The sequence below is a fragment of the Triticum urartu genome, chromosome 2, assembly GCF_003073215.2.
Source record: "Triticum urartu cultivar G1812 chromosome 2, Tu2.1, whole genome shotgun sequence".
In the NCBI taxonomy this organism is placed as follows: Eukaryota; Viridiplantae; Streptophyta; class Magnoliopsida; order Poales; family Poaceae; genus Triticum; species Triticum urartu.
The window spans coordinates 71,051,737-71,062,317 of record NC_053023.1 but is presented as its reverse complement, the minus strand read 5'-3'; the positions used below and the strand labels follow the sequence as shown (position 1 = coordinate 71,062,317).

At 44.7% G+C, this 10,581-nt stretch overlaps 1 protein-coding gene across 1 annotated transcript; it reads right to left on the bottom strand.

Moving 5' to 3' along the window:
- Positions 1 to 129: 129 nt before the first annotated feature.
- LOC125535859 (sialyltransferase-like protein 5) lies at positions 130 to 10,087 on the bottom strand. Its single transcript, XM_048698930.1, has 10 exons — positions 9,771 to 10,087; positions 9,040 to 9,126; positions 8,881 to 8,958; positions 8,718 to 8,809; positions 8,438 to 8,639; positions 8,091 to 8,181; positions 1,414 to 1,472; positions 1,120 to 1,268; positions 937 to 1,018; positions 130 to 853 (listed from the first exon to the last, which is right to left on the bottom strand). The coding sequence occupies exons 1-10, from the start codon at positions 10,020 to 10,022 to the stop codon at positions 467 to 469; spliced, it is 1,479 nt and encodes a 492-aa protein (XP_048554887.1). The 5' UTR covers positions 10,023 to 10,087; the 3' UTR covers positions 130 to 466.
- Positions 10,088 to 10,581: the final 494 nt, after the last annotated feature.

Sequence of the window (10,581 nt, the reverse complement as noted above, 5' to 3'; positions counted from 1 at the left end):
GAGCAAAAGCTTCAGAAAGAACACTCCTGTGTTCAGCCTCCCTTCTCTATCTCCACCCTTAGTCTGATTCTAATAAAACAGGCTTACTTTTCTTTTACAGCTCTAATGTAAAGCAAACAACTGCTCACAGAAAGCGAAAGCAGCACCCAGGAAACTTCATTTGTACCAGATTATACGGTAGTCATATAGCAGATCATTACAGTATTACTCCCTCCGTCCCAAAACAAGTGTCGCCGATTTAGTACCGGTGGGAGTAGATCCCAAAAAATCCATCACAAGCATGTCAGCGTGAATATAGGATATAGCATGCCTCAGCAGACAGATGTTATGTTACTTATGTATGTCCCATAGAATCCCTGGGTGGTTAAGCTAGTGTCCTAGAACTGGCTAAGCAACAAACCTCGTGAGACTGATCCTACCTAGGGTCAACATGCTGCTATCTCGAGGAAAATCTGGCGCCACAGTCTTAGCCAGATGAACGGTTGTGCCTCACACAAACAAGGTCATCTAACTTGTTTCCGTCCATCTTGTATAGAGATACGCCACCCATTTGGGCATGGTGTTCCTGAGCCTCACTTCTCAGGCTCTCGAGTGGGAGCAACTCCCACTTGCTGTAGTTTGAATTCCTCCGCGTTTCGCTCATATCTGAAGTTCCTGATACCGGCCCGTAGTCTGGGTCAACTGTTCCCCATACCTTGCAATTGCTAAATGGCCCCGGTTCATCTGCTTGACCCGTTTCACGCCTTTTCAAACGAAAAGCTGCAGCATGCGCTCTTCTGATCTCATCTCTGCTTGGCACATCCGACCAATCTTCCACCCGTTGTGCTCTCATTGGAGAATGGACCCGAATTATCTGCATACAGAAAAAGGTAAATTGAATGGAGGAAAGATAACTTCATTTACACAAATCAGAAAGAGAGGGCAGCTGAGACTTACTCCGAGGCACTCCAGAAGTTGGTAATAAGCTCGGCCTTGCAATGGGTTGTGTCCTTTCCTAGGGGCTGAGAAGTATCTCGTCCTGAAATAATGAAGTGGGCAGAATACATACTTATACAAAACCGCAGACAAAAATGATGCTACAGAGATCTAGAGGTATTACACCCATGCATCAAAACTCACCATTCTGTGTAGCCAGGATCAACCGTAAAACCATAAATGTCGACAATATCACACATGGAAAGGGCCAATTCTACAGACTTCATACCAGTTCCTTTAGCACCTCTTCTTAGGACTATACCTTGAAAAAGGTAAACGGGATTCGGAAGTTCCTGCCAGGGAAAACAATCATCTGGTGTTCAATACAGATAATACAAAAAATAATAACTTGTTCCACATTTGTTCACCTCTCAAGAACCCAGAAATAACAATAAATAGCACATGCTCAGCTCAACAGAATATAGGCAAATATATTACCTTTATCACTGCATTTATTTCTTTATGTGTCAGACTTTTTATAATAAGCGCCTCATCAGCTGCAAGTTTAAATGTGAAAGTTAGATCATGGTTCAAATATGTTAAATATGAATTATTCTCACAGCTCAACATGATCAGTTCTAAAAATGGAAACTAGACTGAAGAGCATTGTCATGTGATTTTTCATACTTTCATAAGTAACAGAAATAAACTAATGAATAGCCCATCTTGCGAAGGACCTTTCTCATCAGTTGGTGCCAAGGCTTGGGGAAATGGTATCGTCTAATCAGAGCGCCTTCGTCACTTGTAGAAGTATCCACGGCAACTTCTTACTCGTGCAGAAGACAGTGCACCAACTTCACAACCTCAAGGTTCGCCGGGTATTGCTCAAGCTTAACATCGCGCGTGCCTTCAACTCCATCTCTTGCCTGTTTCTTCTCGAAATTCTTCAGCACCTCGGCCTCAGTCCGCACTGGGGCGAGTGGGTCTTCATCCTGCTATCCACAGCCAGTATGCGTGTTTTGCTCTATGGCACGCCAGGATCTCCCATCCGCCATGCCAGGGGGCTGCGCCAGGGCGACCCCCTGTCCCCGATGCTTTTCACTGTCGTCATCGATGCCCTGAATTCCCTGCTCCAGCATGCGGTTCACACCGGGAGACTCACCATCCGTCACCCGTGTCAAGTATCCTTCTCTATGCAAATGAGGTGGTCATCTTCTGCCACCCTAATACCCAGGATCTACGCTCTGCCCGGGAGCTGTCCCCGTCTTTGGAATCGCCTCTGGCCTACAAAACAACTTCGACAAATGTTCTGCACTCCAATACGCTCCTCTGAGGTTGACACGATCAGCACTGAGCTGTCTTGCTCTGTCATTGGCTTCCCGATCACAAACCTTGGCATGTCTCTCGGTAAGGAGGCCATCTGTGGCTGCCATACAACCGCTCGCCAACAAGATGGCCAACAAACTCCCTACATTGCCTACGTCTCTGCTGCCCTATGACGAGAGGCTGGCACAGGCCCGCCACGTCCTCGGTGCTATGTCGGTGCATCTTCTCCTTGTCATGGCGCTCTGCCCGCCAATCCTGAAGCAGAACAACTGTATCATCCACGACTTTCTTTGGCATGGACGCAAAGATGCCAGCGGGGTCATTGCCCTATCAACTGACAAAAGGTGTGTTAGCCGCTCAAGCTCGGTGGTCTTGGCATCAGGGGTTTACAGTGCACTGACATAGCACTTCGCGTTGAGTGGCTTTGGTTGCAGATGATTGACCCCTCCCGTCCTTGGCATCATCTCCATCTCCTATGTGATCCAGAAGTACGTCAAATCTTCCGCGCCTCGACTGTTTGGCCTCTCGGTGACGGCCGAGCATGTCGCTTGTGGGAGAAATTATTGGCTCGATGGCAAGGACATCTCGGAGATTGCCCCGTCCATGCTCTCCCCGATGTCGCACCGCCATCGTAAGCACCGTTTGGTCCATGAGGGACTGTTGGAGCGCACACGGACACAAGACAACTGAGGCACTCTAGAGTCAATAGTGTTGGTGGAGTATGTTGAACTTTGACACTGTCTTCGTACCGTCATTCTTTTGCCCATCCCAGATCGCATTGAATGGCGTTGGACGAGCGATGACCAGTACACGGACAGTTCATGTTAATGTGTCTCGGCACCACCAGCACTTAGCATTCGCGGCCGACTTGGAATACTTGAGCACCACTATATGTCCAATTTTTTGTTTGGTTGCCAAACCAAACAAACCAAAAGAGATGTTGGACTTTCGCACGACTAGCTCGGCATCACTTGCCGCACGCGGACAGTTGTACCCTTTGTGACCAGGCCTCGGAAACTATGCAACACCTCCTCATCGGGTATCCCTTCAACTGACAGATTTGGCATGAGGTGCTCTCTTGGAGTCGGTGTCAGCTTCACGGGAGACAGGGTCCTCCAGGACGGCTGGAGATGGGCCTAGCTTCATGTTCTGGACTTAAAGAGAGGGAGAAAAATGTGCCCGGGGCCCCTAAAGCAACACAAGGTTGTGGAGGAACAACTCACCTTTGCTCCTACAAAGTATAAAACATTAGGGTTGAAGGAACTACTTCGATGGCTACACTAGATATCGCTCTAGAGGCGAATGTAGGCCAATATGGCAATAGGAGTTCAATCCAAAACTCCTAGAGCACAAGATCTTAGATAAGAACACCAAGTTCTATTATAGGTAGTGGGGGTACATTGATCTAGTTCCAAACTAGAGGCGAGGACCTCTATTTACAAGGCTTTGGGAAGCCTTCACCTCTCACGTCTACTTATAGCTAGAACACTCTATAAAACATTACTTAAGATTCACCATTCTACTCGCAGCTACTCATGATAGTGCTGAAATTCTTCACAAATCATCTATAGAAAGTTGCAAGGCCATGAAAACTTCTTATCTAAGAAATGGTCTTCGGAGTTGGCCATTCTCGGATTGCTTCAACCTTAGAATCATCCACACGAATGCCATCGCATGTTATGACAAATCCTAGGAAAAGAAGTTGTGTTTGCAGGAAAACACATTTCAAGTTGACATAGAGCTCATTTTCCTTTAGAACTCCTAGCACCTCCCGAATGTGTTCAAATTGTTCATCCTCATCCTTGTTATAGATCAAGATGTCATCAAAATCAACCACAACAAAGGGGGGTGAGAGGGCTTAAGGACTTGATTCATAAGGTGCATAAAGGTACTTGGTGCATTTGAGTTCAAATAGCATGACTAGCCATTCAAACAACCCTTCCTTTATCTTGAAGGCTGTTTTCCATTCATCCCCTGGTCTGATGCGAATTTGACAATATCCACTTCTTAAATCTAGCTTTGTGAACACTCTTGCTCCACTAAGTTCATCCAACATATCATCCAGACAGGGAATAGGGAATATATACCTTATAGTGATCTTGTTGATGGCTCTACTATCCACACACATGCACCAAGATCCATCTTTCTTTGGCGTCAGTAGGGCTAGTACAACACATGGGTTAATACTGTCTTGAATGTGCCCCTTTTGCAACAATTCTTCCACCTTCTCCTTCAATATATCATGCTCTTTGGGGCTCATTCGATAGTGCGGAAGATTAGGAAGACTTGCTCTTGGAATTAAGTCAATTCTATGTGGCTCTTCAAGTATGTTCTAAAATTCTGCTACTAAGCCATTTACATTGTTGGAATTTCAACAACTGGGTGCTCTTCTCCTTTTACAATAAGTGCAGCACACAAATCTGCCTCTTTCAAGTCTTCATAAACTCGTTGGAAGTGTGGGAGATAGTTAACATACTTTTTCCCCTCCTCCTTACCATCAGTTTAGTTTGGTAGAATAATGATCTTTCTCTTGTTCCAAATGAAAAAGTAAGAATTTTCCTTCCCTTTATGTGTAGTATCCACATCAAATTGCCAAGGTCTCCCAAGAAGAACATGGTTGGCATCCATGTCAACCACATCACATAACAAATTTGAGCAATAATACTTGCCCAAAGGAAGTGGCGGGATGCATTGTTTGGTGATCCTCATTCAATCATTTCTTGATCCACCCAATAGTGTAGGGATTTGGATTATCATGAGTTTCTAACTTCAAATGGTTCACCAAATTCTAGGAGATAAAATTCCCGCACCTACAAATATGAATTACTCCCTCCGTCCCATAATATAAGAGCGTTTTTGACACTACGCTAGTGTAAAATACGCTCTTATATTATGGGATGGAGGGAGTACTAATTTGCATACCTTGCCATTCACCGTGCATTTGCTCTCAAATATTTTCTTCCGTTGTGTGTCTTCAAGATGTGGTATGGAACATAGGAGATGCTGAATCACACATACCACCTCTTCACCTTCTTCTTGATAAACCTCATGTCCCTCTACATCTTCAGATTCATATACCTCCTCATCGTCTTCACCATCATGGATAGTTGTGTTCACAAATTTCCTCAATAGGCAACCATTGGATATGTGTCCCTCTTCACCACATTTGTAGCATTTTGGGCCTTCATTTGCTTCCCCTTGCCTCTAGTTTGCTTCAGGACAGGTCGTTTTGCCTTTGGTGGAGCGGCCTTTTCCTCCACTCTATTAGTGTGACTCCTATAAGAGCCTTTGGTATGAGGATATGGAGCCTTCTTTCTTGTCCTCACAAACCTCTCCGCCTTTTAAAGCTAGAGTTTGTGCTTGATCAATGGACTAGATTTGTTGCATCATCAATCGATCTTGAATAACATCATTGAGACCATTGATGTACCTTGCAACTTGTTGATCTTTAGTTTCGGCAAGGTTGCACCTCATTTGTAGCCTTAGAAACTCCTTCGTGTAATCTAAAACAATCCTATTTCCTTGAGCACAATTTTGAAATTGGATAAATAAGATCTGGTCATAATCAGCGGACAAAAATCTCCCTTTCAAAAGACTTCATTTGCCGCCAAGTTCTCACATGAGGTTCTCTTCTCAGTCTATGTTCTCCTTGAACACGATGCCACCATGCACCGGCTCCTCCTTTCAGCTTGTACGTGACCAAAGGAACTCTACGATCTTTCGAACCTCCATGACCTCAAAGAAAGTCTCCACTTCATATAGCCAATCAAGACACCCTTCAATATCAATAATTCCTTAAAAGTTGGGATCTCAACTTTCACCTTGTATGTATCCCTTGTATATGTAGGGTTGGGTACTCTCTGATATGCATAGAGATCAGGTTGTTCAAGGTGATCATCATACACGTTGAACATAAATTGGCCTTCTTGAAGTACACGTTGAACTGCACATTGTTGTGGTGGTCTTGCTCCAAGATTACCTCCCCTTCTTCGTCGTTGAACATCTTCTGTAGATGAATCTTCTTCATTGGCAACAGGGGGAACACCCTTTCTTATCATCTCAACCAGCTGGTCGAATCTCCGATTGAGATCTTCACACAGCCCTTTGAGCTGTTGTTATGCAGCATCCATCCTCTTCTCCAATTGTTCCATTGCTTGTTGCAGCTCGCTCTCAAAGAAACAACAAGAACTAGTGTGGATCAACGGGGCACTAATACCACCCAAAGCAGCACAAGGTTGTGGAGGAACAACCCCACCTTGCTGCTACAAAGTGTACTCCCTTCGGTCCTTTTTAGTCAGCATATAAGTTTTGTGTGAAGTCAAAGCATCTTTACTTTGACCAAACTTATAGAAAAAAGTATCAACATTTTACAATGCCAAATCAATATTGTTAGATTCATTACGGAATGTAGTTTCATGGAATATATATTCAATATGGTAGATGTTGATTTTTTGTAATATATATTTGGTCCAACTTTGTAAAGTTTGACTGGACCCAAATCTAATACGCGGAGTAAGAAGGACCGGAGGGAGTACAACACTAGGGTTGAATGACTACTTCAAAGACAACAAGTAATCTATAGGGTTGATCGGGGTCCTCTCCGACCAACTACCCCCCCCCCCTCCCAAGCAACAGATCCTCTCCTATGGGTCATTTAGGGGCCCACAGGTTGGGAAAGATCAGGTGTAGGCTTGATTGCTTCTCTTTGGGCTCTTCATGAGACCAAGGGCCGACATGCGCATTAATAGCTATGCCTGCATGCATATGATAAAAGGGTTATATGCTATGATGATTATGAACCGTGAGTCGGTTCGTATTGTCTGCCACATATCAAGGACATGACAAGTGCATGTCGCTTTTTTTACCATCGACCCACTAGATGTAGCGCACCTCTTCTACTTTCTCCCATTGATAAGTAGGACCTGGCGAGCTGGAAGGGCTCGGCTCGTCAATGCCGCCTGCGCACACCGCCCTATCTTCTGACAGGCCCACGTGGGACGAGCAGGCTGGTCGCCCGAGATTGTTTGTGGCATGGTTTGTAATAGGCTATTGTGGTGCCCCCCAAGCCCTATATAAGGCAAGGACTAAGGCTGGACAGAGGCTTCGTGACTTTGAAGGGTAGCTAGGAAAAGTAGACTAGCACTCCAACACTTCTGAGAGAGATAGAGAGTTCATCCTGTAATCTATGCTACATAAACAGAGGAAAACACTAAAGCAAGACATAGTGTATTACACCATCTCGGTGGCCTGAACCTGCGTAAAAAAAACTTGCTTTGGTTCCAAGATTTCTAGAGTGTTTTAGCCCCTGGCCGGACAAATAGAAGGGGATCCTCACGATCCCTGATATGGGCGAACCCATCATCGACAGCAAGCCACATTTAGCTCGTCGTCCGGCAACGCCGAGATCCTGCACTGGTGACCGGTGGGCCATCATTTCCACTGCTTCCCCCAATGGCCTTAGGAAGGGTCTTGCCTCTCTCGCCATCCTCACAGATGGACCGCAACGGATGCATATTTGACAGCGAGCGGCCTTCTATCCAGAGACTCATCTTTGCCAAGCATGGACCCAGGTCAAGGCTGGTGCACACAGATTAGGTCGCTTACTTCTGACGACCTAGTTCTTCGGGGCTGAGCAACCCCTTGTCTTCTTCTCTTGCGCATACATCTGCGCCATGTCATGTGTATGTAGCTGTATAACCCTCTCCTGGACCCTTTGCTACTCTCTCCCTATCAGCGAGATGATATGCAAATCTACTGCGAATTTGCGAAAAAAATAGCCTATCTTATCTTTTTTTTTTTGGAAAGCCAGGATTGAAGTCAACTGGAAGAAATCAGGATTAAAGCATTACATGAACCCTTCAGTATTGGTGCCATATTTCGAGCAGCACCCCTGACAACCAGTCGGAAGTCCCTTTTCAACCCAACATATTTTGCATATTTCTGCAGATGAAAAAAGAACAATGTCGTTATGGAAAATGTTACATGCATCATTTGCAGAAGGAATGCAATTTTCAGTTGGCAGAATAGAATTAGTCTACAGCTATAGTCTATATGACACTTAAACAACACAAAGCTAATAAGAATGGCAAACGGCTGACAGGCAAGAAGAACATTAAATTGCCTGATAAGTAATAACAATATAAAGGAGGACATTGCAGGGTCACCAAGTCGATGAAAACATTATCAAAGCTATTACCTTATTGACAGGTGCCTCATTGTCTCGGAAGACAGCATCATGAGCGTCAATTTCTTGTCCAAACTCTGTTTTTAAGAGATCTCCTGAGTTGCCAACGACTGCGCATGTCGCAAACTGGCGTGGATGGAAAGGGGGTCTAGCAGGCAGCAAAATACTAAGAAGCTCTTCACACAGAGTACGATTGTAGCATTTCTTGGCACCACTGCATATTTAGAAAAACAAATTTACCAGCATGAGTGGCATTACTTTATAAGAACAATGCAACAAATTCCCAACTTACAGCTGTGCTATTCTTTTAGGTGCATAATCCAGCCATCCATCAGGTCGCACATCTAAGTACTCCCTTGTCAAGACAGTCGTCATGTTGCGGTACTGACAGCACGTCAGTATTAACATGTGTATTTACACTGATAAATAAGTGATTTCAGAAGCCACGTGCTGACCTGTTCCCACAAAAGGATAGTCTCACAGACATCATATTCGTATTTTAGTTTCTCAAAAAACTTGAACTGGGCATTATACTGCAAGTCAAGAAACATCATCATTAGTGAATCTTGTTGAATAAAAGCAGCAAGCGCATATGAACATGAATGAATACTGACCCAAGTGCTGTTGGTTCCTTCAGGAAACTTAAGGACTAGCTTGCAATGATCAACAATATCGGCTGTGAGGCCAAGTCCCCTGCTTGCCTAAATAAAGTTGAGATTTCAGAAGCAAAGCTAAAATAAGAAGAAACATTATGAACTAAAAAAACAACCACAGCAACCTGGGAAATGTTGGAATAGTGTGTCAACTTTCAGTTCTTGAGAGGGTTCAATCTGAGCTAAACATAGTTGCATAATATGATGACCATTTTGCCTTTCTAGTACACATGGCAACAACTTCCTTATTAATTCATAGCATGTTATCCTACAGATGGCATCCCCTTTTCCATCTACATCACTAAATTCAAGCTAGTACACAAGAAGTATAAACCATAACAAAGCTTGGGTGTGTTCATAGTTCAGGCACTAGCTCACTTATTACTACCTTGCAAACATGGTGAGCACACACCCTGAGTAGAAATGCCAGAAAGGAGATTCCCTTTATTGAGAAGGGGATATGAGTCCCCCCATGTCACATGAATGAAACAATGATTTCGGCAGAGTATTGTGGATCCGCGATGGACCGACTGCAATTCAGAGGATATGAGTAGAACAAACACAGCTATTGTCTCCCCCAGTCGGTGTTCCCAATCCCAGTTACCAATTTACCATATACCGATATACGCACTTGTGTATAGTGGACAAACGGAACAAATTGATCTCTCCGCAGTGGAAATGCAGTGACGTACCACGCATTGCTGGACGTGGGACTGGAACCCCGAGAGCTCCCGGACCTGGTCGGGGTCGAGATCCAGCCTGCTCGCCTCAGCAGAGGGCTGGTCCGGAGAATCTAGGGTTCGGGCGCGGGGCGCACTCGGGGAGGTGAAGGAGGACTGGATGAAAAGGACGGCGAGGCAGAAGGCGAGGGCCAGCCACAGCAGCAGCACGACGGTCGGCCGCCGCGCGGAGGGCTGCTGCGTGGACGGCGATGCCCTGGTCATCGGCGCCGTCGGTCTGGAGACACAGAAGCTTGGGCCGGCACTCGGCGGTCGTCATAAGTGGCCGATTGTGTCGTAAGCATCTCAGAATAAAATGGTTTTAGCGTTAAAAAATGGATTTTAGGCACGTAAAAAATGGATTTTTTTTCGTCAATTTTGAGTTGCTTACAAGTTACAACACGTGTCACGTGGTAAAAAAAATTGGATACTTACCCTAAAAAAATAGGATACGGAAATTTTATCTGCCCACTATAAACACATTTTTCAACATTTTCTACCATCCACTAAAAGAACATTTTCTATCACAGCAAATGATGTAAAAATAGGGCATCGAAATAAACATGAGCATTGCATCTTTCAACATTTTAAACTATCAAATGTTCAAACTTAAACACGATAGACTCACTACAAAAGTTATACGATAAAAACCCGCTACTAGGGACACAATACTTATCATCATCCTCATTGTCGACATGACTCCAAAACTCCAGGATCACCTCATCCTCATTGTTGACATGACTCCAAAACTCCAGGATCACCTCATCCTCATTATCGAGTTGCT

Excerpts from the sequence above, each read along its gene's own strand:
- LOC125535859 (XM_048698930.1), bottom strand. The coding sequence starts at position 10,022 with ATGACCAGGGCATCGCCGTCCACGCAGCAGCCCTCCGCGCGGCGGCCG. Across the intron at positions 8,810-8,880 it reads CTATCCTTTTGTGGGAACAG|TACCGCAACATGACGACTGT; the intron begins GTCAGCACGTGG and ends ACGTGCTGTCAG. Across the intron at positions 1,019-1,119 it reads GATCCTGGCTACACAGAATG|GACGAGATACTTCTCAGCCC; the intron begins GTGAGTTTTGAT and ends TCATTATTTCAG.